Source organism: Nylanderia fulva, unplaced genomic scaffold, assembly GCF_048542155.1.
Source record: "Nylanderia fulva isolate GAGA-0341 unplaced genomic scaffold, ASM4854215v1 Scaffold185, whole genome shotgun sequence".
NCBI classification, from domain to species: domain Eukaryota; kingdom Metazoa; phylum Arthropoda; class Insecta; order Hymenoptera; family Formicidae; genus Nylanderia; species Nylanderia fulva.
In genome coordinates, this window is record NW_028190108.1 from 111134 (window position 1) to 135162 (window position 24029).

General features: G+C 45.6%; 1 protein-coding gene across 1 annotated transcript; it reads left to right on the plus strand.

Moving 5' to 3' along the window:
* Positions 1 to 8686: 8686 nt before the first annotated feature.
* Positions 8687 to 9061, plus strand: LOC146723581 (uncharacterized). Its single transcript, XM_085481615.1, has one exon. It carries the CDS (start codon positions 8687 to 8689, stop codon positions 9059 to 9061), a length of 375 nt encoding a protein of 124 aa, XP_085337741.1.
* Positions 9062 to 24029: the final 14968 nt, after the last annotated feature.

Sequence of the window (24029 nt, forward strand, 5' to 3'; positions counted from 1 at the left end):
GACCGCAGAACCCGGCCATGCAGCGAGTGATCGATCAGGAAGTCGAGGAGATGCTGAAAGAGGGAATCATCGAGCCCTCTACAAGTGGGTGGAGCTCGCCGGTAATCATTGTCCGAAAAAAAACGGAACTCACCGCTTCTGCATCGACTACCGGAAGCTCAACGCAGCGTCCGAAAAGGACGCCTACCCATTACTTTACATCACCGCCACGCTCGATAAACTACGAGGGGCCCAGTATCTGTCCACCCTCGACCTAAAAAGCGGGTATTGGCAGATTCCACTGACCCGGGCAAGCCGGACAGCCTTTACCGTACCCGGAAAGGGGCTGTACCAGTTCACGGTTATGCCGTTCGGCCTCCACTCCGCTCCGGCCACGTTCCAGCGGCTTCTCGATACGGTCCTGGGCCCGGATCTGGAGTCCCATGTGCTAGTTTACCTAGACAACATCGTGATCGTCAGCCGCACGTTTGCGGATCACCTTCAACATCTGCGCGAGGTTTTCCGTCGTTTAAGGGCTGCCAAACTGCGCTTTAACACCAAAAAGTGCCACTTCAGCCGGAGCAGCCTGAAGTACCTGGTGCACATTATCGACCGCCAGGGCATCCATACCGACCCGGGTAAGGTCAGCGCCATCACGGGATGGCCCGCCCCTACCACGTTCCGGCGAGTCCGCCAGTTTTTGGGGATGGCCTCGTGGTACCGCAGGTTCATCCACGAGTTCTCTACCGTGGCCGCACCTTTCACGAGTCTCACGAAAAAGAACGCACGGTGGGTCTGGGGAGAACCGCAAGAACAAGCCTTCCGACGACTCAAAGAGGCCCTGACTCTACCGCACCGGTGCTCGCCTGTCCGGACTTCAGCCGCCTCTTCCACTTGCAGACGGACGCCAGCGCCCACGAACTAGGGATCGTCCTCACGCAAGAATTTGAGAAAGAGGAACGCGTCATCGCCTACGCTAGCCGAACACTTAACCCTGCCGAGCGCAATTATAGCGCCACCGAGTTGGAATGTTTAGCCGTAGTATGGGGGATGAGGAGGATGCGAGACTACCTGGAAGGGTATCGGTTCACCGTGATCACGGACCACCAGGCGTTGAAGTGGCTGCAGCAGCTCGAGGCCCCCACCGGCCGACTAGGTCGCTGGGTATTCGAGTTGCAACAGTTTGACTTCGACATTAAGTACCGTCGGGGGACACAGAATCAAGTAGCCGATGCGCTCTCACGGGAACCACAACTCAACGCTATCATCAACCGATCAACGTGCTCCTGGTACAACCGGATACGAGCCCAGGTGGAAACGGAACCAGAGACTACCCCAGATTATGAGATTCAGGATGGACAGCTATATCGCCACGTGCTACACGATCTTGACTTCCGACACACCCCTCCGGGGGAACAGTGGAAAAGATGCGTGCCGCGCGACTAACGACCCGAAGTCCTGCAGCGGCTACACGACGAGCCTACAGCAGGACACTTGGGGATATCCAAGACCATCGCCCGGGCCGCCCAGTTGTATTATTGGCCCGGCATGTTCCGGGAAATCGCTCAGTACGTGCGCCGATGCCCGAACTGCTAGGCGTACAAGGTGTTGCAGCAACGGCCGGCTGGCCTCCTCCACGCTATCCCCGTCACGGCACCATGGCAGCAGGTTGCCGTAGATCTGGTGGGGCCTTTGCCGAGATCCCGACGAGGCCACACCTGGCTCCTTACGGCCCAGGATTGTTTTAGCAAGTGGCTGGAGTTTATCCCTCTCCGCAAGGCAACGGCGTGACAGTTGGCCAAGGAAATCATCAGGCGAGTCATCTACCGGCACGGGTGCCCCGATCAGATCCACTCCGACAATGGGACGCAATTCACGTCCCAAGAGTTCAAGCAACTACTGGCGGGGTTCGGGGTGGAACATCGCACCTCTTCAGTGTATGCGCCCCACTGTAACCCGGTAGAACGGGCTAACCGGACCATCAAGACCATGCTCGCCCAGTACGCCGGAAAACATCACCAGGACTGGGACGGCCACTTAGACGCGCTGCAGTTTGCCATAAACATCGCACGCCACAAAGCCACGGGGTACACACCGGCATACCTAAACCATGGAAGGGAGCTAGCACGGCCTCATGTGGCGGACCGACGCAAACCGGACCAGCAAGAACCAGGACAACGCAGCCAGCAACTAAAAGAAGCCTTCGAGCTCGTCCGTGTCTACCTGGCCCGTGCCTTCCAGAAACAAGAGAGGCACTACAACCTCCGGCGCTGTGCATGGCAACCGCAACCGGGGGATCAAGTCTGGAAACGAGAACGACATCTCTCCCGGAAAAGCGAGGCGTTCAACGCGAAACTCGCCCCAAAATTCAGCGGACCATGGAGGTCCGTCGCCTTATCTCACCGGTCATCGTAGACCTCCAGGATGCACACGGCAAGTGGCACCGACACGTACACATCCAGGACTTAAAGCCTGCCGGAGCAAGGGAGGCAATTGCCCCAGACAACGAACACGACGTGAAGAGTGACGACAAACAGCCTTTCGAGGGGCCATAAACCCCAAGATAAGTATATTGAATAGACTCTAGCTATCGTTATCCTAGACAAAACCGCCAAAAAACCCTAACGCAAAAACTTGTTTACCACATTCCAGCGCGCCCCCACTCTGCCAACCGGGGTAGGGCAGCACGAGCCACACGATCGGCCTAGTCCACAATAAGTTTTCCAGTGGAAACAATCCAGAAGTTGTTCGGCGACGTCTCCTCGTCCTCCGACGACAGCGGCGGGAGATAGAAACGGCAACCAGCGCCCGCACCACCGACATCAGCACGGGTCGCACACGTGCCCCGACCCGGGACGAGCATCCAGCGTTCCGACGTGGAGACAAGGCGGCGGGCGATCATCCTCGCCACCCCGCCTTCCCCGCGAAAGACGAGACACGGGCCAGGGGTTTTAATGGCGTTGCGACGCCAGGCTCGGGCAAGCGCACCACGCCGCCCGCCCGCAAACACCGGACAGCAACGGGGGCCCAACGCCTCAAACCCCGCAGCCATCGAGCCTCGGACCTGGAACCTGGCCGCCACCACCAGCCAAGCAGCAACCGCCCGACCAGCCAGCCCGCCTGCACCCGGACTGACGACCGACCACCGTGCACGTCCGTCACCGCCGCGTCCGCCGAACACCGCCACGACGCCGCCAGTACAGGTGACGCTGGGGGACGGCACCGTGGTGGAGGTCCCCTTCTACGCCGCCACGATCAGCCGGAAGTACCGGCTACGTACGGCGACGGGGAAGTGAGTCATCCGATTCGACCGACGAGGTCGACCACGGGCCTTCCACCTCCTGCCTGCTACCCCCCCGTAAAAAGAGAGATAATGTGACGACTCATTAGGGGTCGTCACTAATTGTGCCGGGCCTGACAGCCGCCCGACGCGCCGAGCCGACCATCCGCCGGGCGCGTGATCCATCCTCTCCGGAGGGATGCCCGCCGCACGCAAGAAAACGCGTGGGGGAAACAGCACCGGTATATAAGCCGGCTCGTCCAAAGAGCCGGCATCAGTCCTGTCCCAGATCCTAACCCTGGCACTAGGCCTCTGGGTGTCCCCGAGGCTCCCAGACCAGATCCTACGACAGTCGACGGAGACGGGAGTGTCCTCTTCGCTGCCTGGGAGTTCCCGGCGTTCGACGTTCTTGTGTACGACCGACGAAGGCGGGTTTAACCCCTTTGCTGCCTGGGAGTGCGCGGCGTTCGGTTTCCTTTTGCTACGACCGACGAAGGCGGGTTTAACCCCTTCGCTGCCTGGGAGTGCCCGGCGTTCGGTTTCCTTTTGCTACGACCGACGAAGGCGGGTTTAACCCCTTCGCTGCCTGGGAGTGCCCGGCGTTCGGTTTTCTTTTGCTACGACCGACGAAGGCGGGTTTAACCCCTTCGCTGCCTGGGAGTGCCCGGCGTTCGGTTTCCTTCTGCTACGACCGACGGAGGCGGGTTTAACTCCTTCGCTGCCTGGGAGTGCCCGGCGTTCGGTTTCCTTTTGTTACGACCGACGGAGGTGGGTTGAACCCCTTCGCTGCTTGGGAGTGCCCGGCATTCGGCTCTCCCGCAGTGCATCGCGCCGCCGCCCGCGGCTTCGCGACCGAAGGGTTGTTTGTCCGTCTGCGCGTTAGTAATAAGTCCGTGTGAATAACAGTGTGCCTGTCTTCTAGGTTAAGTATGTACATAGTGTAAATAGTAATTGAATAAACCATTTGTAACGTTAAAACCGTGTACGCAAGTTTGGCCTTCCGCTCCCGAATCCTGGTTCCGGCGAGCCGTCCGAAGCTAACCGAAATCCGTACCGTTACAAAGGGAACAACCAGGTTAATCTGCAAGATCAGACGCTGCAAACCACGCAGCGTGCACAGATCCAACAGATCATACTGAAAGGGAATAAGGAGGCACAATCTTTAACTAGCGTTATCTCTGAAGTACCTGATATCACCGAGAAACAAGGACCAGAACGCCCGGAAACCACAGGGAAATACAAAATCCTAAAGGAAAAAAGGGCAAAACAAGAAAAGGAAGGGGAAAAACAACACGAGGAAAACATCATGAACTCCCGTGTTATACCACCTACTCAATCTAAATCCTATAAGGATTACTTAGATAGGATCAAGATTAAGACGGAGGAGTATGAACAAGCCCACATAGTGGATCTGGAAGCTATGATTTCTGAGAAAACTATGGGGATCTATAAAGTAGTAGTAAGCTCAGGGAATTTAAAGGGTACCTTAATCAAACATGCAAAAGAGTCGGCAGCGGATTTATGTGCAGCAGCAACAGTACTCGCACTTAAGGCACAAAATCCCAAGGCACAGTCGATTGACAGGCAACTGCAGGAACTCAAACAGCAAATACGGGCCTTGAGAGTGGAAAACGAGCACCTCAGGAAGACCGTAAAGCAGCTGAAAATGCCGAAAAGACAACCCACATCCTCGCAGAGCAACGCAGATATAAATGGAGATAGATGGAAATATGAGATTGCTCAGGGGAAACCAACGAATAGCCAGGTTATCCGGAGAACGAAGAATGGAGAAATGGATCGACGAAAATCCATTTCCACCCAAAAGTGGGGAAGCCCCAGGGACCGCACACGAGGCGGCCCCGGGGACTCCGCTTTCACAAACGGGTGGGGGATCTTCACCGACCCAAGGAGGAGGAAGAGTAGAAGATATGGATGTGGTGGAGGAAACATCCACATCCATATTCAAGAAGGAGGATTTTTCATCTCTTGACTCTAATAAAAACAAAAATAGAAAAAAGTAGGAAGCACTAAAAGAACTAGACCTGCCAAAGAAGAGCAAAATACCGATTGCTCTTAGCTCTTACACAACGGAAGACGAGGAATAAAGGTGAGGAAAGAAGAAAACAAGATACTTTCATCGCCATGATAGATGGAATTGTGGTTAGGGAGATGGACAAACGTCTGGGAAACCCAGTCTCTACCTACAGACAAAAAAAGCAAGAGGAAATGGCCAGGAAAGCGGAACAAAAGGAAGAAATCAACTAACCTCCAAAAGGGGAAAGAAAACCGGCAACCAACAAAACTTCCCCTGCAGAGAACAAGGAAGGGAAGAAAGGAGAGAAACAGGGGGCCAAGCCTAGGATAGTTTCTATAACGACCCTCAATCCCCGGCTAGAATAGCCAAAGAACGGAATGGGACGAAATTGATAGTCCCAAATAAAAATAGGGAAGGGAAAAGGACAAAGACCCAAGAACAACTATCTTGTCAGAACGTAGAGATGCCTCGACAAGACCTGCAATGGACCGAGGTGGTCAAGAGGAAGGGCAAGACAGGACAAAAGCCCAAAAACACGGAAGACAAGGTGGGAAAAGAACCGCTTAAACCGCCGACACAAAAGGTGCAACCCCTTCGGAATAAGAGGAGGAGAGAACCCAAAATGGCGGCGATAACCATAACGTGTCCTCCCGGCCAATACGAGAGTATTATGCGGGAGGCGCGTCAAAAAATTGACTTAGAGGACCTTTTTTTTTTTTTTTGTTACTCTGGGGAAACCTCATGGTACCACTCACCTCCGGGTAGGGGGTGAGGGTTATGTGGGACTCCCTGCCCTGCCTGGCCGGCCCGCACATTCGCCTGGCCGGTCCGCCGTAGCGGGCCGGAGAGTCGGGATCGGCGAGCCGGGACAGGACCTACCGCACTAAAACCCCAGAGGATGTCCTTCACGGGCGTTATACAGGGGACGGCCAGGATGCTGGTATCCCATGCCGACTGGCCGCCCCCCCCGCCATATCCCTCCTTGGGAGGATGCCGTGAGGAGGCGACACCCTCCCCCCGTCATTGTACGGGTACCTCGCGGTTGCGGCGCGGGGCGACATCGACCCCACGCCGCGCCCTTTCAAAAAGTTTGAGGGGCGGAGCCATGGCTCGAGAACTCCCGCTCGAGCCATCGCCCTCGCCCCCCAGTGTCGCGACCCCCGGACCCCCAAGAGGGTGGTCTGGTTTGGCGGTTCATTGAGGGGGCCCTCATCAGGAGGCTCCTCTCAGAAGGAGAGGAACCCCCTTCCGTGGCCGGTGTTGCCCTCCCACCGGTGCCTAATGGCTCCCGGTGAGAGGGCCCTACACGTCACGTCTCGTCCATGAGAGGGGCCCAGGCACCCATATGAAAGGACTAAAGTCCACCCGCAGGAGATACGTGGCCCCCCTTCCCTAGGTCCCCCCGACTGCGGCCTCCCTCCTTCCCCTAGGGGTCAGAGTTCACCCGCAGCCAGGGAGGCCCCACCCTCTCAAAGAGCGTGGGGGAGGAGAGGGTACGCCTAGGCGCACCCACGTCCCCCCCGACACTCTCACCCGGCATTTGACGATGTCGGGGTTTTTTGGGTCCCCCTCCCCCGATCCCCGCCGCCGTTAGCGGACGCAGCTTTGGCCGCGACCGCCGACGGCGGGAAAGGGGAAGGACGACCCCCACCCTTAGGCCCCGCAGGTGGTGCCACGAGACACCCCCGCTCCCCGAGCCTGTGTCGCTGCCGGGCTGGCCGGAGGAAGTCCACGCATAGTGGACACCTCGGGCCGGACCGGCACTCCGCCATCCTGTGGGCAAGGAAGCCGCAGCGGTAGCAGCGGCTACCCCTGTCCACCCGCGAGGTGCATCGGCGCCAGGTATGTCCTGGGAAAATACACCGATAACACCTCGCGGCCCCCATTGCGTTCGCGACGGTCGCCCCCCGTCTCCAGCGACGCTTCCCCCCGTCACCCCTCTCTTTCCCCTCTCCTCACCGCTGGTGGCTTTGCCACCATCAGTGGATCCTCCTTTCGTCCTCCTGCTCCTTCTTCTCGCCACCTCCGCCCATGTGGTGATGGTGGCAGCGGTATGAGCCCCCTCCCTTTCTTCCCCTATAAGGGCCTCCCGGGCCCTACCTCTCCCCTCCAATTCGCAGAGGCGTCTTTTGATCGCTCCCAGCCGGTCCGCGGTGGTTGCCAGTCCGGAGGATATTTCCCCCAGCCTAACCTCCACCGCCCCCGGCGCCGGGAGGTCGACCTCCATCGCCTCTGCGATCTCCACCTGTGTCCCCTGATCTCGATATCTTCTATCGAGATCAGAGGGCGTCTGCGTCCTCTGGTTTCGGACTTCTTTTCCGAAACCAGAGGGCGTCTGCGTCCCCCGGATCCGGACTTCTTTTCCGGGTCCGGAGGGCGCCGTCTCCTCGCCAAACTGCACACACGCCCTGCGTGTGAGCTCCGAGACTCGCCACGTCAGCTCCTGCATTGCGTTGTCCACCTTCTCCACATACACGTCCACCCTACCCTCGCGTTCTCCTCGTCCCCCTGACTTGGAGGACCTTGGCATCAAGGATGATGTCAAGATAAAGAGAGCCATAACAGGGGCCCTCATGTATGAGATACCAGGCGAAAAAAGCCAAGAGCTGGCAGACAATCTCGCGAGAAGGCTTAAAGCGGCTCTGGTAGACAAGGAGGGAGTCAGAGTACAGCGTCCCACCAAGTCGGCTGAAATCAGAATCAGAGAGCTGGACGACTCAGCGACCCCCTCTAATATCAGAAGCGTAGTTGCCGATGAGGGAGGTTGTGAATGGGAAGAGGTGAGAGTGGGCGACATCAAAAAGACCTCAGGTGGAACAGGGATTGCTTGGGTCAGACGCCCACTCGCTGCAGCAAATAATCTGGCCAAGAAAGGCCAAGTTAAAATAGGGTGGGCGCGTACTCGCATAGATTTGTTGGAGGCGCGCCCCCCCTAATGCTTCAAGTGCCTGGAGGGGGGACATGTCAGGGCCTGATGCCCTAACAAAGTGGACCGTAGCGATACTTGCTACCGCTGCGGCCAAGCAGGACATACGGCCAAAGACTGCGATACATCGGCGCACTGCACAATTTGCAGCAGCAAGGGTCTCCCAGCTAACCACTGGATGGGAGGCAAAGCGTGTGTATCGGTGCATAGGGGGAAAAAGGGAATCCTCTTAAATAGATTGGTAAGGCCACGGGAAGAAAAAACTACAAGGGGTTTGGAGGAACTCTCAAAACAGCAAAGAGTTCTGAGAACCAGAGGAAGAAAGGGAGAAGTTAGAGAAGAGTCCGATGCCATGAAAGTGGCATCGGAACGCGAGGAGGAAAAATGGTTCACGATGGCCGCGACTAAAATAATCTAGGCCAACGTGAACCATGCAAGAAACGCCCAGGACCTCTTAACACAAACAATGTGCGAGAAGTCCTGCGGCGTAGCAATTGTAGCCGAGCCGTATAACCCACCTGCCAACAACAAGAACTGGGTTGTAAGAGGGGACGGCTTGGCTGCAATTGTCAGGAGGAACGCATCCGATTCGCCACCGCTAAACCTCATAAATAAAGGAAACGGTTTTGTGGTGGCATGTTGGGGGCCCATCACCATTATATCAGTGTATATCTCGCCAAATATAGAAAAAAGGAGATTTGGCGAGAAGCTAAGGACCCTGGAGCGGCAAATAAACATGCACTCCACCGGCTCCTTGGTGGTGGCGGAGGACTTTAACGCCAAAAACATGGTGTGGGGTTTCCCGCGCACCGATTGGCGGGGCGGTAAAGTGTATGAATAGGCGGCGCAAAGCAGGCTTGACCTCCTTAACGTAGGAAAGAAGGAGACGTGTTGAAGGAGGCAGGGCGGGTCTATAGTAGACCTGACATGGGTGACCCGCACTGCCAGAAGATTGATACACGGTTGGAGGGTGGAGACGGAGAGGGAGACAGATTCTGATCACAGATACATCACATTCTCCGTTTCCACTTTCACAAAGGAGATCTTAGAGCGCCGCCTGCTCAGGGAAGCCAGCTCCAGAAGATGGGCCCTGAGGAAGATGGACGAGGATGCTTCTGGCCGCAATAATCGCGGCATTAATAGTGGATAGTTCTTAAAGAGAGAACCTAGAGGAACAAAGAGCATAGTTACAGAACATCATCACGCAAGCATGTGACGTAGCCATGCCCCAAGTAAGGAACAGGCCCCGTAAGTAGGCCTACTGGTGGTCGGAGGATCTCGCGGAACTCAGCAGATCCTGCGACCGGGCAAGGAGAAGGATACAGCGGAGAAAAAGGTACGCGCTGCTAGATTCGGAAAGCCTGGAGGATGCGCGGGATGCATACAAGAAGGCACGCAACACCTTACGCATCTCCATAAGGCAGGCGAAAGCGAAGGCATGGGAGAAACTACTCTCCTTTCTAGACAGGGATTCATGGGGTCACCCCTATAGAATGGTTTTAAACAAACTAAAAGGAGGGACGGCCCTATTAACGGAGACTATGGACCCTCATCTCGTACAAGAAGTTATAGACACCCTGTTCCCGCAGATCGATGGCGATCACCAAATACAGACGCGGGAGCAGGAGTGGGATAAAAATGAAATGAGAGTCACGAGAGGAGAGTTGAGGGACGCCGTCAGGAAAATCAAAAGGGGAAAAGCCCTTGGATCTGATGGCGTCCACGGAAAGGTATGGGCCCTCGCTTTTAAGGATCTAGCAGAGCCCATGAGGCACTTGTATAACGAGTGTCTCAAAACTGGCTCCTTTCTCCAGGTGTGGAAGAAGGCCAACATAGTCCTTCTTCTAAAGAAGGGCAAGCCAAAAGAGTCGCCCTTGGCGTATAGGCCAATATGTCTGCTAGACGAGGCGGGAAAAATATTAGAAAGGATCATCGCGGACCGCCTCGTCTACCATCTGTCCCGAAATGGTCCGCAGTTGAATGACAAGCAATACGGCTTCCGGGCCGGGCGATCAACAGTCGACGCGATATTACAATTCGCTCGGTCGCGGAGGCCGTAACAAAGGAAAGCGGGGTGTTGTTGGCGATATCCTTAGACAAATCGAATGCCTTCAACACCCTGCCATGGCACCGGGTGGGGAAATCCCTGAAATATCACAGGGTTCCCCCATACCTGGTGTCTATAGTGGCGGACTATTTCCGGGACAGGCAATTGGCCTACATAGACAGAAACGCCGAGGAGCGATGCAGGGGGATGTCGTGCCGGGTCCCACAGGAATCCGTATTGGGACCACTAATGTGGAACTTGGCGTACGACATCGCCCTGAGAACTGCCCTCCACCCTGGCTGTCAGGCAATCTGTTATGCCGATGACACACTGATACTGGCCGGGGGAGACACCTGGGGAAAAGCGACGGGACGTGCCAACCTGGCTGTGGCGCGTGTGGTGCGGACAATAAAAGATATCGGTCTGAGGGTGGCGTCTCAAAAGACGGAGGCTGTCTTCTTTCATAGAAAGAGGATAGGGGCGCTACCCAAAACAACGATAAGGGTGGAAAACACCCCCATAGAGGTGGGGACCCAAATAAAATACCTGGGTCTCCACCTGGATGGTAAATAAACATTCGGCGAGCACTTTCGCCGGATAACTTCAAGGGTAGACAGGGCCGTGATGGCCCTATGTCGGCTTTTGCCAAATCTCGGGAGACCCGACAAAAGGATTTGCCGATTATACGCCGGGACTGTCTACGCAATGATAATGTATGGAGCCCCTGTATGGGCAGAAAAACTGAAGGCGACCCGGAAGCTGCGGGATTCACTGCACCAGCTGAAGAAACGGGTCGCCAACAGGGTGTGCAGGGGGTTCCGTACAGTTAGCTGGACGGCAGCGGGGGTACTCTCCGGAGTGCCTCCCATCGAATTGCTAGCCCGCATGTACACGGAAGTGTATAAACGTACACGCGGGCTGCAAAAGGAGGGTGTCATTGTGACGGACAGTATCCGGCGTAATCTGAGGGTCCACACCCGACGGCGACTTATCGAGAATTGGTCCAGGAGACTGGAAGATCCTAGTCTCCCTGGACAACGCACCGTCGGGGCCATCCAGCCCTGCCTGGAGCAATGGCTAGGCAGGGCGAATGGGGGTGTAACATATCGCATGACTCAGGTGCTCACCAGGCATGGTTGCTTCGGTGAGTACCTGAGTCGAATAGGAAAGAAACGCACCACACGTTGCCACCATTGCGGCCACCATCGGGACACCGTTCAGCACACACTTGAGAACTGTGTTGCCTATGCGGGAGAACGGAAAGCGAAGATGCATGGAGGGCTTCCTCCTCCTTCTGTGAGAAAGTATTGCGGCAAAAAGAAGAAAGAGAGCGAGATAGAGAGAGGAAGGGAGAAAGGAGAAGGGAGTGGGAGGAGGGAGGGAGAGGCTGAGGACAGCAACAAAGAGGAGGAAACCCAACAAACAGATAGGGGCGTGCCTCCTCTTTCCTCGGCGCCCACCGCGGACGATTATTCGTCCGATAGGGGCGTCGGGGATCGGGTGGGGTGCGCGCCCATCATACCTGCATTTAGTTAAATGTAGGATGAGATCTTCGGGGGGGGCTAGGGACATATAAGTCCCGGAACCTTTTTTTCGGAGACCTCGGTAGAATTGGGGGGGGGGGGGAGCGACTCTGGTCGGCCGGACCCCTTCTGCCAAAGGAAAATCCCCCTGGTTGCGGCCGAATCGAGGCCAAATTAAGTTCCCCAGAGGAGAGGACATACGCCACTGGTCGGGGAGATACCGCACCCCGGCACAGGACCCCGAGCCCCCTACACGCCCGCGGGAGTTTTAACGCTCCCGCGGGTTTTCAGGGGTCTCGCACCTCCGACAATGCGAGCACCGTAGCGGGCGGCGCCACCCGGGGGGCTCCATAGACGGTTGGGGTTGGGTCGCCGCTCTCCGGCCCAACCTTGCCCGCCATGGCGACCAGCAATACCGTGTCGCCTCTCGTCGAAGACGTTCAACAAGGAGCAAGCGCCTCTCCGGTCGGTCGGTTCGGAAAGAGTAACGGTCCCGACCGACCGGGGATACCATCTCTCGCCGCCGGGCCCTGCCTCGGAAACGTCCGAGCGGCCCCAGCGGCAGGCGGCTGCGGTACCCTCCGGGCTATACTCCTTAGGTAACCCCTCCGGGCTACGCCCTTTGGGTAACCGCGACTCGCCTTCTCCGCTACTCCCGACCCGGACTTGGAGACGTTCGAGCGGATTAGGAGTAACCCGTCGCAGGGACGCTGGGACGAGAGCCACGCTCTCTAACCAGCACTCTGCGACACCCAGCTCGCCGTCGAGCCCCGCCTCGGAAATGCCCGAGCGGTCTCGACAGCTGACCCGCGTGGCTCCCTCCGGGCAACGCTCTTTAAGTAAACCCTCCGGGCTATGCCCCTCGGGTAACCACGCGTGGCCGCCTCCGCCGACCCAGCCCTGCCTCGGAGACGTCCGAGCGGCCTGGGTACGGCCTACCCCAGAAACACTGAGACGAGAGCCAGGCTCTCCATTAGCACCCTGAAGCACCTCCCTGTCCTCGGAAACCACTCCACGAGTGGGTTCCAAGGACCGATCGGTATGGCCCCCTCCGGGCTAAGCCCCTCAAGACAACCCTCCGGGCAAAGCCCCTCGGATAGCCACGCACGTACATCATCCCACCCCGGCGGCCTCCATCGCCAAAGCACCCACCCCAGACCCCGGGGGAGACTCCCCCAGGAAAACCCCCAGACAAGACTTCTCTCCGGGACGAAAAGCAGGAAAACCCCGACGGCGGAAGCCGTCTACCCGGTATGCTTACCAGGTCGCATAGCATGGTAGAAGGGGAAGCGCCGAGACGCCGTGCAGTCCCCTCTCCTTACGGTGCTATGCCACCGGGCGTTTGAATTCCAGGTCGCCATCCCTTACTACATACGAGCCGAAGCTCTAACGGAGAAGTGGGCCCCGTCTTCCCAGGATGTGGAAGGCTTTCACACCCCGAGGAGAGCCCCCAGAAACGGAGGACACGTCCCAGAAACTGCGGGCAAGTGTACCTCAAGAGGTACGGGTCGTTGTTAGCACCTCTTGCAAGACTATCCTCTTGCAAAGGGTGAGCCCCTTCGCCACGGCAAGGCCGCGACCCACGAAGGGGATACATAGACTACCTAAGATTTGAAAGTTAAAAAACATAAACAACTAACTATTTTCTGAGCTGTGTGGTTGTCTCTTTGAGAGATAAAAATCATTCGTTATTGTAATCTCGAGCAATCAACATCTGAAAGCCTCTACGTCACAATATAATATCTTACTCGATTTAGCTGTAAGTCCATTTTTATTAATTTACTTATCTTCAATATTATTTTTCGTATACTTATGATTTTATAGACACATTAACAATGGCTGTTATTGATATTTGCAACCGACCTCTTAACAGAACAATTAGCAAAAGATCTGTTTCGCGACGATTGCATTTAATGACGTTTTAAGGAATGGAATATATACTAAGAATGTTTTTATTTTTACAGAACAAAATTTAAATTACCTCATGCATATTCAATAAGAAACTGGACTTCTGTTGTTGATTCAGAACCAGGTTTTCAATCTCAAGTTTTATGTGTCTTAAAAGAATTAAATGATGAAGATAAAGATTGTTGTTTAATATTTGATGGCATGGCTCTACAACAGCAACTAATATAGAACAAGAAAGAGCATAAATGTATCGATTTTTGTGATTACAATAATAATTAATTAATGAAAGGCTCGTATAATTTAACAAAATTAAACAAATCATATATAGTAGGCCAACTGAACGAGCAAATAAATAAGGTGTAAAAATTTTTTTTTTTATTAATAGTTAAATAATTAAATTAACATTCCGTTACAGAATCGATATAAATTGTAAACGTTTCGACTGCACTACAGTCTTTATCAATACATAAAAGTTAAATATTAAAATACAAAGTTAAATGTTAAAAATACAAAGTTAGTTAAATATTAAAATATAAAATTGAAACGATTCTTCGCTGTTGACCAATAGATATGCAAGGCGATTGGTCTGAGATGCCAAGTTATGCGACATTTGAGCATGCTACGGATATAATACGCGAATTAAATCAATGTCAGAGAAAATTAAAAAATCTTTCAACTTACATTATCGTTTTAACAAGTCCTTTTCCCCGATATTTCAAGTGTGTGTTGCGAAGTCTGAATACCAAATGTCAAAATAGAGAGCGTGATGTATTTATTTATTACCAATGTTTTTTCTAAATTATGATTCAGCAAATTTTTTAAGTATGTCAAAATAACTACTGTCTAACAATTCGGTGTCTGTATTTAAATTAATTCCATTTTTCTGTTCTTTAATGTGGATCATTTCAGATATTAGTCTTTTATGGTAGTTCTTTTCGTGATCCATAATTTTAATATTGTCCCAGTCAAATGTATGTTGTTCGTTTAGAATGTGTTCTGTGACAACCGAATGTCTAGCAGAGTCTCGGAAGAGGAACGGTTATCCTCTTGATCTAATTTTCACAGAAATAAAACGCAGATTAAAAAATCTCTCAACTAAGAAATTTAACAAGCCTAATAATAACAATATAACAGATACCAATAATACTAATACTAACATTTTATATTTTGTCATACCATATATAGAATCAATATCTGAGAAAGTTGCTTCAGCAATAAGAAGACCTGACGTAGTGGTAGGATATCGTTGCATTAAAAAATTGAATGACTTCATAAAAGTTCAAAAGGACAAAAATAATTGCCCCACGAATTCTAATGTTATTTATAAATTGAATTGCAACGATTGTGACGCCACATATGTCGGACAGACAAAAAGACAGTTAAGAACGAGACTTAAAGAACATAAAAATAATATTAAATTAGACTCTGCTAGACATTCGGTTGTCACAGAACACATTCTAAACGAACAACATACATTTGACTGGGACAATATTAAAATTATGGATCACGAAAAGAACTACCATAAAAGACTAATATCTGAAATGATCCACATTAAAGAACAGAAAAATGGAATTAATTTAAATACAGACACCGAATTGTTAGACAGTAGTTATTTTGACATACTTAAAAAATTTGCTGAATCATAATTTAGAAAAAACATTGGTAATAAATAAATACATCACGCTCTCTATTTTGACATTTGGTATTCAGACTTCGCAACACACACTTGAAATATCGGGGAAAAGGACTTGTTAAAACGATAATGTAAGTTGAAAGATGTTTTAATTTTCTCTGACATTGATTTAATTCGCGTATTATATCCGTAGCATGCTCAAATGTCGCATAACTTGGCATCTCAGACCAATCGCCTTGCATATCTATTGGTCAACAGCGAAGAATCGTTTCAATTTTATATTTTAATATTTAACTAACTTTGTATTTTCAACATTTAACTTTGTATTTTAATATTTAACTTTTATGTATTGATAAAGACTGTAGTGCAGTCGAAACGTTTACAATTTATATCGATTCTGTAACGGAATGTTAATTTAATTATTTAACTATTAATAAAAAAAAAAATTTTTACACCTTATTTATTTGCTCGTTCAGTTGGCCTACTATATATGATTTGTTTAATTTTGTTACAATAATAATGTTAATTCAGAAAAATATGATACAGAGGCTACAGAAGCATTCGTCTTTATGTTGACTTCTTTAAAAGGTATCTGGAAGTGGCCGCTCGCTTATTTTTTAAAACATGTTATGTCTGCAATAACATTAGCAGAATTAATAGAAACTGCTTTTATATTAACTGCAGAAGCAGGATTAAGAATACAAGCAGTGATTTGTGATGCCGATAGTAGCAATTGTAATGCTTTAAAAATTTTAGGTGCAAACATTTTTTATTTAGATTATAAAAATAGAAAGAAAAATAGAAATTTTATTTGATTCTCTTTGGGTTACAACTATACATACAATTATCATAAAACAAAACAATTATGCTACAATAACCTTACAATTAAATACTTATGCTAGCTTATTATTACCTTAATTTATTACTACCTTAATTTACTACTAACTTAACCTACTTATTTTAAAGAGGGTTGGGTATCCGCTTTGAATCGCCCTTTGCATAGGCCATTTCCCCTTAGCTTCCACCCCATACACACACACACACACACACACACACACATACGCCGCCTGGGACTTCCGTTTTTCTTGCTTTTCTTTACTTTCTTTATCATATCTTTCTCTATCTCTCTCTTCTCCTTTTGTGCTTTATACCTTTATCCATCCTTCCTCTTTCTACTACTTCCTTTCTTCCTCTCTTCTTCTCCCTTCTCTCTCTCCTCTTCTACCTCTCTTATCCATCATTTCCCATCTTTTTCTTTTCTTAATATTTCCCTCACTGACTCCTGCCAATTCTCCCCTTTTTCTCCAATTTTCCTACACCTCTCCCATACATGCTCCCATGACTCCTCTCCTCTACATATCCTACACTTCTTCTTTTTCTCATCTTCCCAATACCTGTTTCCTAACATCTCATCTCCCAATCTAAATCTTGCCACCCTCCTCTATCTGCTTTCTCCCCAATTCTTTCTTAAGTATTCTGACACCCCTTCCACTCTGACCTCCTTATACAATTCTGTTGTATTCCGACCTTTTTATTCTCTCCTGTCTTTCCCTCCTTTGCCCCTATAAGTTCCTTCTTATAACCTCCCCATATCATCCTTCTTTCTCTCCCCTTCTCTCCCCCACATCCTCTATCCTCTATCCTCTTTTTTTGAAAAATTCCTCTCTCTCCCTTTTCCATTCTGACCCCGCCTTCCCTACCTTCGCTCTGTTTCTCATTTCCTCCCAACATCTTCTCGCCAACCCATTTTCTCTCCCCTCTTCCATTTTTCTCTTAAAAATCCACGCTCTCTTACCCTCTTTTTTTTACATGGTGGAAACCTGCGACAGGTCCCCATGCTCCTCACTTTCTTTATCTCATCTCCGCACTTCTCATCCCATCATCCTCTCTTCTCCGCCTTTTCTTTCTTTACTTCTTTCTCTTTCTCTCTCCACGACTCTTTCAGTTTCTCTTTTATTCTTTTCCACTCTTTTTTTATCTCTTTCTCTCCTTCCCCTATTTCTCCCACTTTTCTTTCGAATATTGTGCGTTCTTCCTCGTTTTACCCCTCTTTATCCCTCCTTGTTGATTTCTTCTCTTCCTTCTTTCCCCTTCTATTTCCACCTCTACTGGATGATGACTTAAATCCACCTTATCTCTTATCCTTGTTCCCTAAATCTGCATACATTCCAAAATGTCTCTTTCCAGCCTCTATTCCTCTCTTCCCTCTTTCTCTCTCCATCTTCCTCTATTTCTTTATTTTCTCCTTTCTTCCCCCCTCTTCCCCTACATCCTCTATCCTTATATTTTTTCTCTCATCTTTCAGAATCTCTTTTTTATCATCCCATCTCCATCACTTTTCTCCTATTCTTATCATACCATTTCCTATTCATGTCCTCTCTCCTCTTTTCTTTTTTCTTCTCACTATTTTTCTTAGCTTTCATCTCATCTTCCTTTCTCTCCACGTTAGATCCGCATCGATCCTCTCTTTTCTACCTCTTAGTTTCTTTTTCTTCTCAATCACCTCCCATTTCTGTTCCTCTTTCTTCAATTCTATTACCACCTTTCCCTTCCTTTCTCTCTGTGCTCTCCTATCTTTCCTTATTTTCATTATCTTTACCTTCGCATCTATCTCTTTCATCAGTTTCTCTACCCCCTCTCTTCTTTTTCTCTCCTTGATTTCCAGTCCTTTTATAACTATATTTTTTTTCCATTATCTCCCTCTTCCTTTCCATATCCCACTTTTCATGTCCCAGATTATAAAAATATAAATAATTTTTTTCCTCATGTTACAATAAAGTATAAAGTGCGAGTGTTACTGGATCCTTGCTATATGTTAAAATTAGCGCCAAACGCTGTCGCTAATTATGAAAAATTCAAAATTGAAAATGAATGTTTAATCAAATGGCAATATATAACTGAACTACATGATTTACAAAATAAATTAATTTTCAAATTTAAAAATAGATTAAGTAGTCAATGTGTACAATGAAAATAAAATAAGATAAAAGTGAAATATGCAGCTCATATTTTAAGTTCCTCTGTGACAAATGCCATTTAATTTCTTAAAGAAGAAGGAATTGCTGAATTTAAAGATAGTGATCATACGATCAAATTTATTAAAATAATCGCGCGCGCGATAGATTATTTGATTTCTTAAATTCAAAAAATCTTTTTGGAAAAGGCTACAAAAAAACAATTTTTTAACATGAATTACCATATTTGAAAAATATGGTTGACGAACATATAAAATATTTATTTTTATTCCAAAATAAAAAAGGAGAACTATTACATAAAAGTGGGAGAAAAACTTTTATTTATGGGTTTACCGTAGCTCAATCAGTGTTTGATGTGGCAGAAGAATTGTTTAAAAAAAATAAATTCTATAAATATTTATTAACTTATAAATTTTTGCAAGATCATGTAGAATTATTATTTTAAAAAATGAGAAGTCGCCATGGCCACAATAATAACCCTAACGTATTTCAATTTGAAAATGCTATGCGACAATTATTGCTTCATAACTATAAAGCACTCTGAAAATGCTAACTGCAGTAAATTTGACGCTGATTCATCAGGTTGCATATTTCAATTTTAGTGGAACAAAAGGAAAAAGAATATATGTAATGATTTTAATGATAACTATGAAAGCGAAGATGAAAGCAAAAATGAATTATGTATTTATAATTTAGTACTTTCAATCATGACAAAATTAAATGAGTACATCATGTATTACATAAGTGGATATATAGTGAAGAAGTTAAATATCAATTGTTACACTTGTGCAGTTAATTTAAAGAAACTTGATAATGAACATGATAATGTAAATACTGAAACATTTGCAAACTTTTTAGATTTTTTGATTAATGGTGGTTTAACTAGGTCATCCATTTCTGTTTATAAAATTTGCATGGAAACAGAAAAAAAATTAGATTATGTAACTGACGGTTATACAGAATTATCTGTAAAACAATTAGATATAAAAGTTATAAATAGAGTTAAAAATACATTAGCACTTGATTCATCTATATTTCCTAACTTAAATTGTGATAACATTGATATATTAGATGTGTCACATAAAATTAATCTTATAACAACGATTAATTATAGGTATATTAAAATTAGATTTTATTCGTATTCGAAATTTTATTTACAAGAAATATTAAAACACATAAGAAAACGACATCAATTAACAAACAAATACTATTCTATAGAGAGTAAAGTACACAATAAATAATTTTACTGTCAGCTAAATAAGTCTTATATTTTACGTGTGTATACAAAAAACATTTATTGTTTATTAATAAAATATGTTTTGATTTAATGAATTTTATTATTTAAATTATTATGTAATTCGTGTTCGATTCCTGATTTCGCCAACTTTCAGACCAATGTTTTTCTCGCCTATTTCTTTACAGGGGAAATAAAAGAGGAACAAAGGGAATTTTTGAGATCCCAACTATAAGATACAAATTCCCAGATTCTTTAATTTTCTTACTTAATTTTCGCATTAACATCACGTTTGGCTCTATGGCCGAGAAAGAGGCGGTGTATAGTATTGTGTGTAATATTAAGAGAGCTGATCTAATATGCTTATTATTGTTTATTCGCGTCTGGGCCTAATTATGATTGGGGGTAAAAGCATTAGGAAAAGTATTGTTTCGTAAGTGTCTGAATAGCTCAATTGGAAGAGCATTCGCTCGGCAAGTGGAAGGTCTCGAGTTCGATTCCCGATTTAGTCAACTTTTGGACCAATGTTTTTCTCGCCTATTTCTTTACAAGGAAAGTTAAAAGAGGAACAAGGGGAATTTTTGAGATCCCAACCATAGGTGTGACGTCCTGCCATTGGTCGAAACCCTAATTTTGTCGCGCTAACATTATTTCTTGCGAAAACCTACATAATTAACTATTTTGAGAATGATCTAACTTATTGTTAGAATTAGACGTTTTTATCATTTATCGTTAGTAATACCAGCATAAGGAATCTTCTAGTTGTAACTAATCTAGGGACTAGCAACGCGACCAATCCAACACAACTAGCGCATATCTATAAATTACTAGTCGTCGGCATCTCTTACAACCCTAACGGTATGAAGGATAAATGCGAAATATAATCAATGTGTGCAAACCTTATTAATCAGGTCGAAACGTTGTCTTTTCTTGTATATGACATCGAATTAATAATAATAATCAATTTAAGCCAGTTGGGTCGTCTCACAGTTATTATTTCTTAATTTTATTCATCACTGGCGATACAAGATTACCTGCTATTGATTTTTATTGCACACGGACCGAATGATGGTGCTTACACGGAGATATGGTTTTTTTCAAACAATCTCTGATCATTATGGATTTAACCACACATCATTGCTGAAATCATGGATTGATACCAAGAAGAAGATTTTTACATCAAAACATCAACTAATTTTCTTGCTTTGCTGCAGAAGATTTGATTTACTTCCACCACACATCAGGAAATTGAAATTGAATATTTTCTACAGTAATAGCGTAAACCAAAAATTTGATTATTTTTCTAGACGAACTCGATTTAGATTGTTGAACTTAAAAATTAAAGATTTAAACTATAACGTAAAGTACTTACATTCTAAACTATATAACATTGAGAAAAGGATGTTTGACTTACTTCCACGTACTTTAATCGACAGATTTTTTGAATTTAATTATCATAAATTGTTTATTTTTAATAAAACGAAAAAGGATAACGCTATTAAAAAGTTCAATAATTTAATACAAAATAATAATGTTTCTCTTAACCCCTTCAGTAAAATTGACAGATTGAAATGGATAGTAAATTTGAGTAATAAAATTATTCCAGAGAACACTTTAGATTTTTAAAGCTTAGGTGATAAATTCGGGTTGCCTGTCTCACATAATAATAAAAATGACCGCACTAATATTGTTATCAATGTAACTAAGAACCTAGAAATTAATTGCACTAAGATTCCTAATGCTCTCGTTAAATCGACAAGAAACGAGGTAACTAAAGCGGTATATGGATTTCTTAGCAAAAAGAAGTACATTAGCTACATAGATAGATACATTATAAATAGCTCTAAACAATGTCATAGTTTTCTACGGGATAACGATGACATTTTAGTTACGAAAGCCGATAAGGGTCAAACTACAGTTATTATGAACAAAAAAGATTATATTGACAAAATGAATGTTTCACTGAATGATCAATGTACTTATACTAAACTGAAAAAAGATCCTATCAAAAAAGTATCTAGTAGAATCAATTCTTTAATCAAATCATGACGGGATAATAAATTGATTGATGAAATGACATATAAACGTTTTAATACCACGAACGGGAATCTCCCACGGTGTTACGGTCTACCGAAAATCCACAAAGTTAACGCGCCTTTACGTATAATTGTTTCGTCACTTGGGAGTCCGGTTTACAGTATAGCGCGTTTTTTACATGATATATTGAAACGATCAGTTACGAAACCTACCTCACATATTAAAGATGGTTGGACGTTCTCGAATAAAATCAAGAATGTGAGTATTGAGGATAGTGAAATGTTAATTTCCCTTGACGTTACATCTTTATTCACAAACATTCCTAAGGAATTAGTTTTAAAATCTATTGAAAAACGTTGGAGGGATATTTCATGTAATACAAACTTTAGTTTGGCACAATTTTTATATGGAATTGACGCTCTATTAGAATCTACTAGTTTTCGTTTCAATCATCAATTTTATGAACAGATACATGGTACTCCAATGGGATCCCCCTTTCACCTATTTTAGCAGACTTAGTTATGGATGATCTTGAGACAGAGTGTTTAAGCTCTTTACAATTTGACATTTTAGTTTATTATAGGTATGTTGATGATATTTTTGCAGTAGTACCACGCAATAAAATTGATACTATTTTGACTACGTTTAATAATTACCATCACCGTTTACAATTTACGCATAAAACAGAAATAAATAACAAGATTAACTTTCTGGATACATTGGTTTTTAGAAACAATGGCAAACTATTGACTAATTGGTACCAGAAACCCATCTTCTCCGGTAGATATTTAAACTACTATTCTAATCATCCGTTTAAATACGAAGTTAACATCATTAACAACTTAGTCGATCACGCTATTTTGTTATCGGATAAACGGTTTCATAATGAGAACTTACAGATGGTTAAAAAAATCTTGTCAAACAATTGTTTTCCTAGAACGGTCATCGAGCGTTATGTGTATAAAAGAACATGTTTTTTAAGAAATTCTCATAACGTAGTTGACAAAAATAATGTATTTGATATTTTGTCTTGTATTTTAATGCCGTTTGTTAAGAACCTAAGCAAAGCTATTGAGAGATCTATTAAGAAAACAGGCTTAAGTGTTATTTATACGATTCCAAAAAAACTAGATACTGTTATTAAACGCGAAAAAGACAAATTACCTAAAGCCGATATGATCGAGATAGTTTATAAGGTTGACTGCAACGACTGTGACGCCACATACATTGGACAAACTAAAAGACACCTTAATACTCTGATTAAAGAGCATATGAATAATATAAAAATACATGTCAGCAAACAGAATGTTATAAGCAAACATAGAAATTATTTTTCGCACGACTTTAAATGGACAACCTTAAATATTTTACATCGAGAAACAAACACTAGGAAAAGAGAGATTGCTGAAATGTTTTTTATAAAAAAATGTAACAACACGATCAACCTACAGAAAGACACAGAGAATTTGAATCCTATTTATGATAGAATAATCAAGGCTGTTTAACTTAGTTCGCTTTTACCATCCATACGGAACGTTTTACTTGACACAGTATTTATATAGAAATGTGTAAAATAAAAAAACTTAATTATATATTGTATTAAAGATTCTGTAAGGTACGTTTTAATTTGTTATTACAATCGTGGTTTACGCTTTGCTTTTTTAAAATTGAAATTCTTGTATGTACATTTATTGGTATTGTTTTTAATTTTAGACTTGATAAGGACCTAAACTTAAGATCGAAACGTTGTTTTTTCTTTTATATGACATCGAATTAATACTAATAATCAATTTAAGCCAGTTGGGTCGTCTCACAGTTATTATTTTTTAATCTTATTAATCAGTGTGTGAACCCTATAATCAACATGTTTGAAATTGAATAATCTTATTTATGGAATAGTTAAAATGATGAATCGTCTGAATAAATATCTTAATCACACAATGATGAATAAATTATAAAAATTGATAAATTCTAATGACCGACTATTTGTCATAAAATATTCTATAAAATTTTTTCTTTAATTTATAAGATAACGTAAACGATGCGCCTCAATTGTAATTATATTTATGGAACTTTACTATCTTTATCACTATTATCAATGATTGAAACTATTCGGATTCTTGCAACTTGGTATCAGAGATGTTATTCTCCTTTTTTAATATATTCACATAAATAAGGATTCCATGAATATAACAACATTTCATCGTAACTATATAAGAATATACCATGTTGTGAAATCATAACTATAATTTAGCAATCATAACTTCATTTCATTATATTAAATTGCAATAACTAGAATATAGCAGAGAATTATATAGAAAACGATTTCAGAAACGTATAGAAGCTAGCAAGCGAACAATAGAACCCCTACGTGCGGCTACCGTTTGAACTTTCTTTTCTCACCCGGACCGCCCCCGATCTTGATACGATAAGCAACCCCGCGCCTCTCGGG

What these genes read in the sequence shown, in the direction of transcription:
- LOC146723581 (XM_085481615.1), top strand. Translation starts at nt 8,687, where the DNA reads ATGTGCGAGAAGTCCTGCGGCGTAGCAATTGTAGCCGAGCCGTATAAC.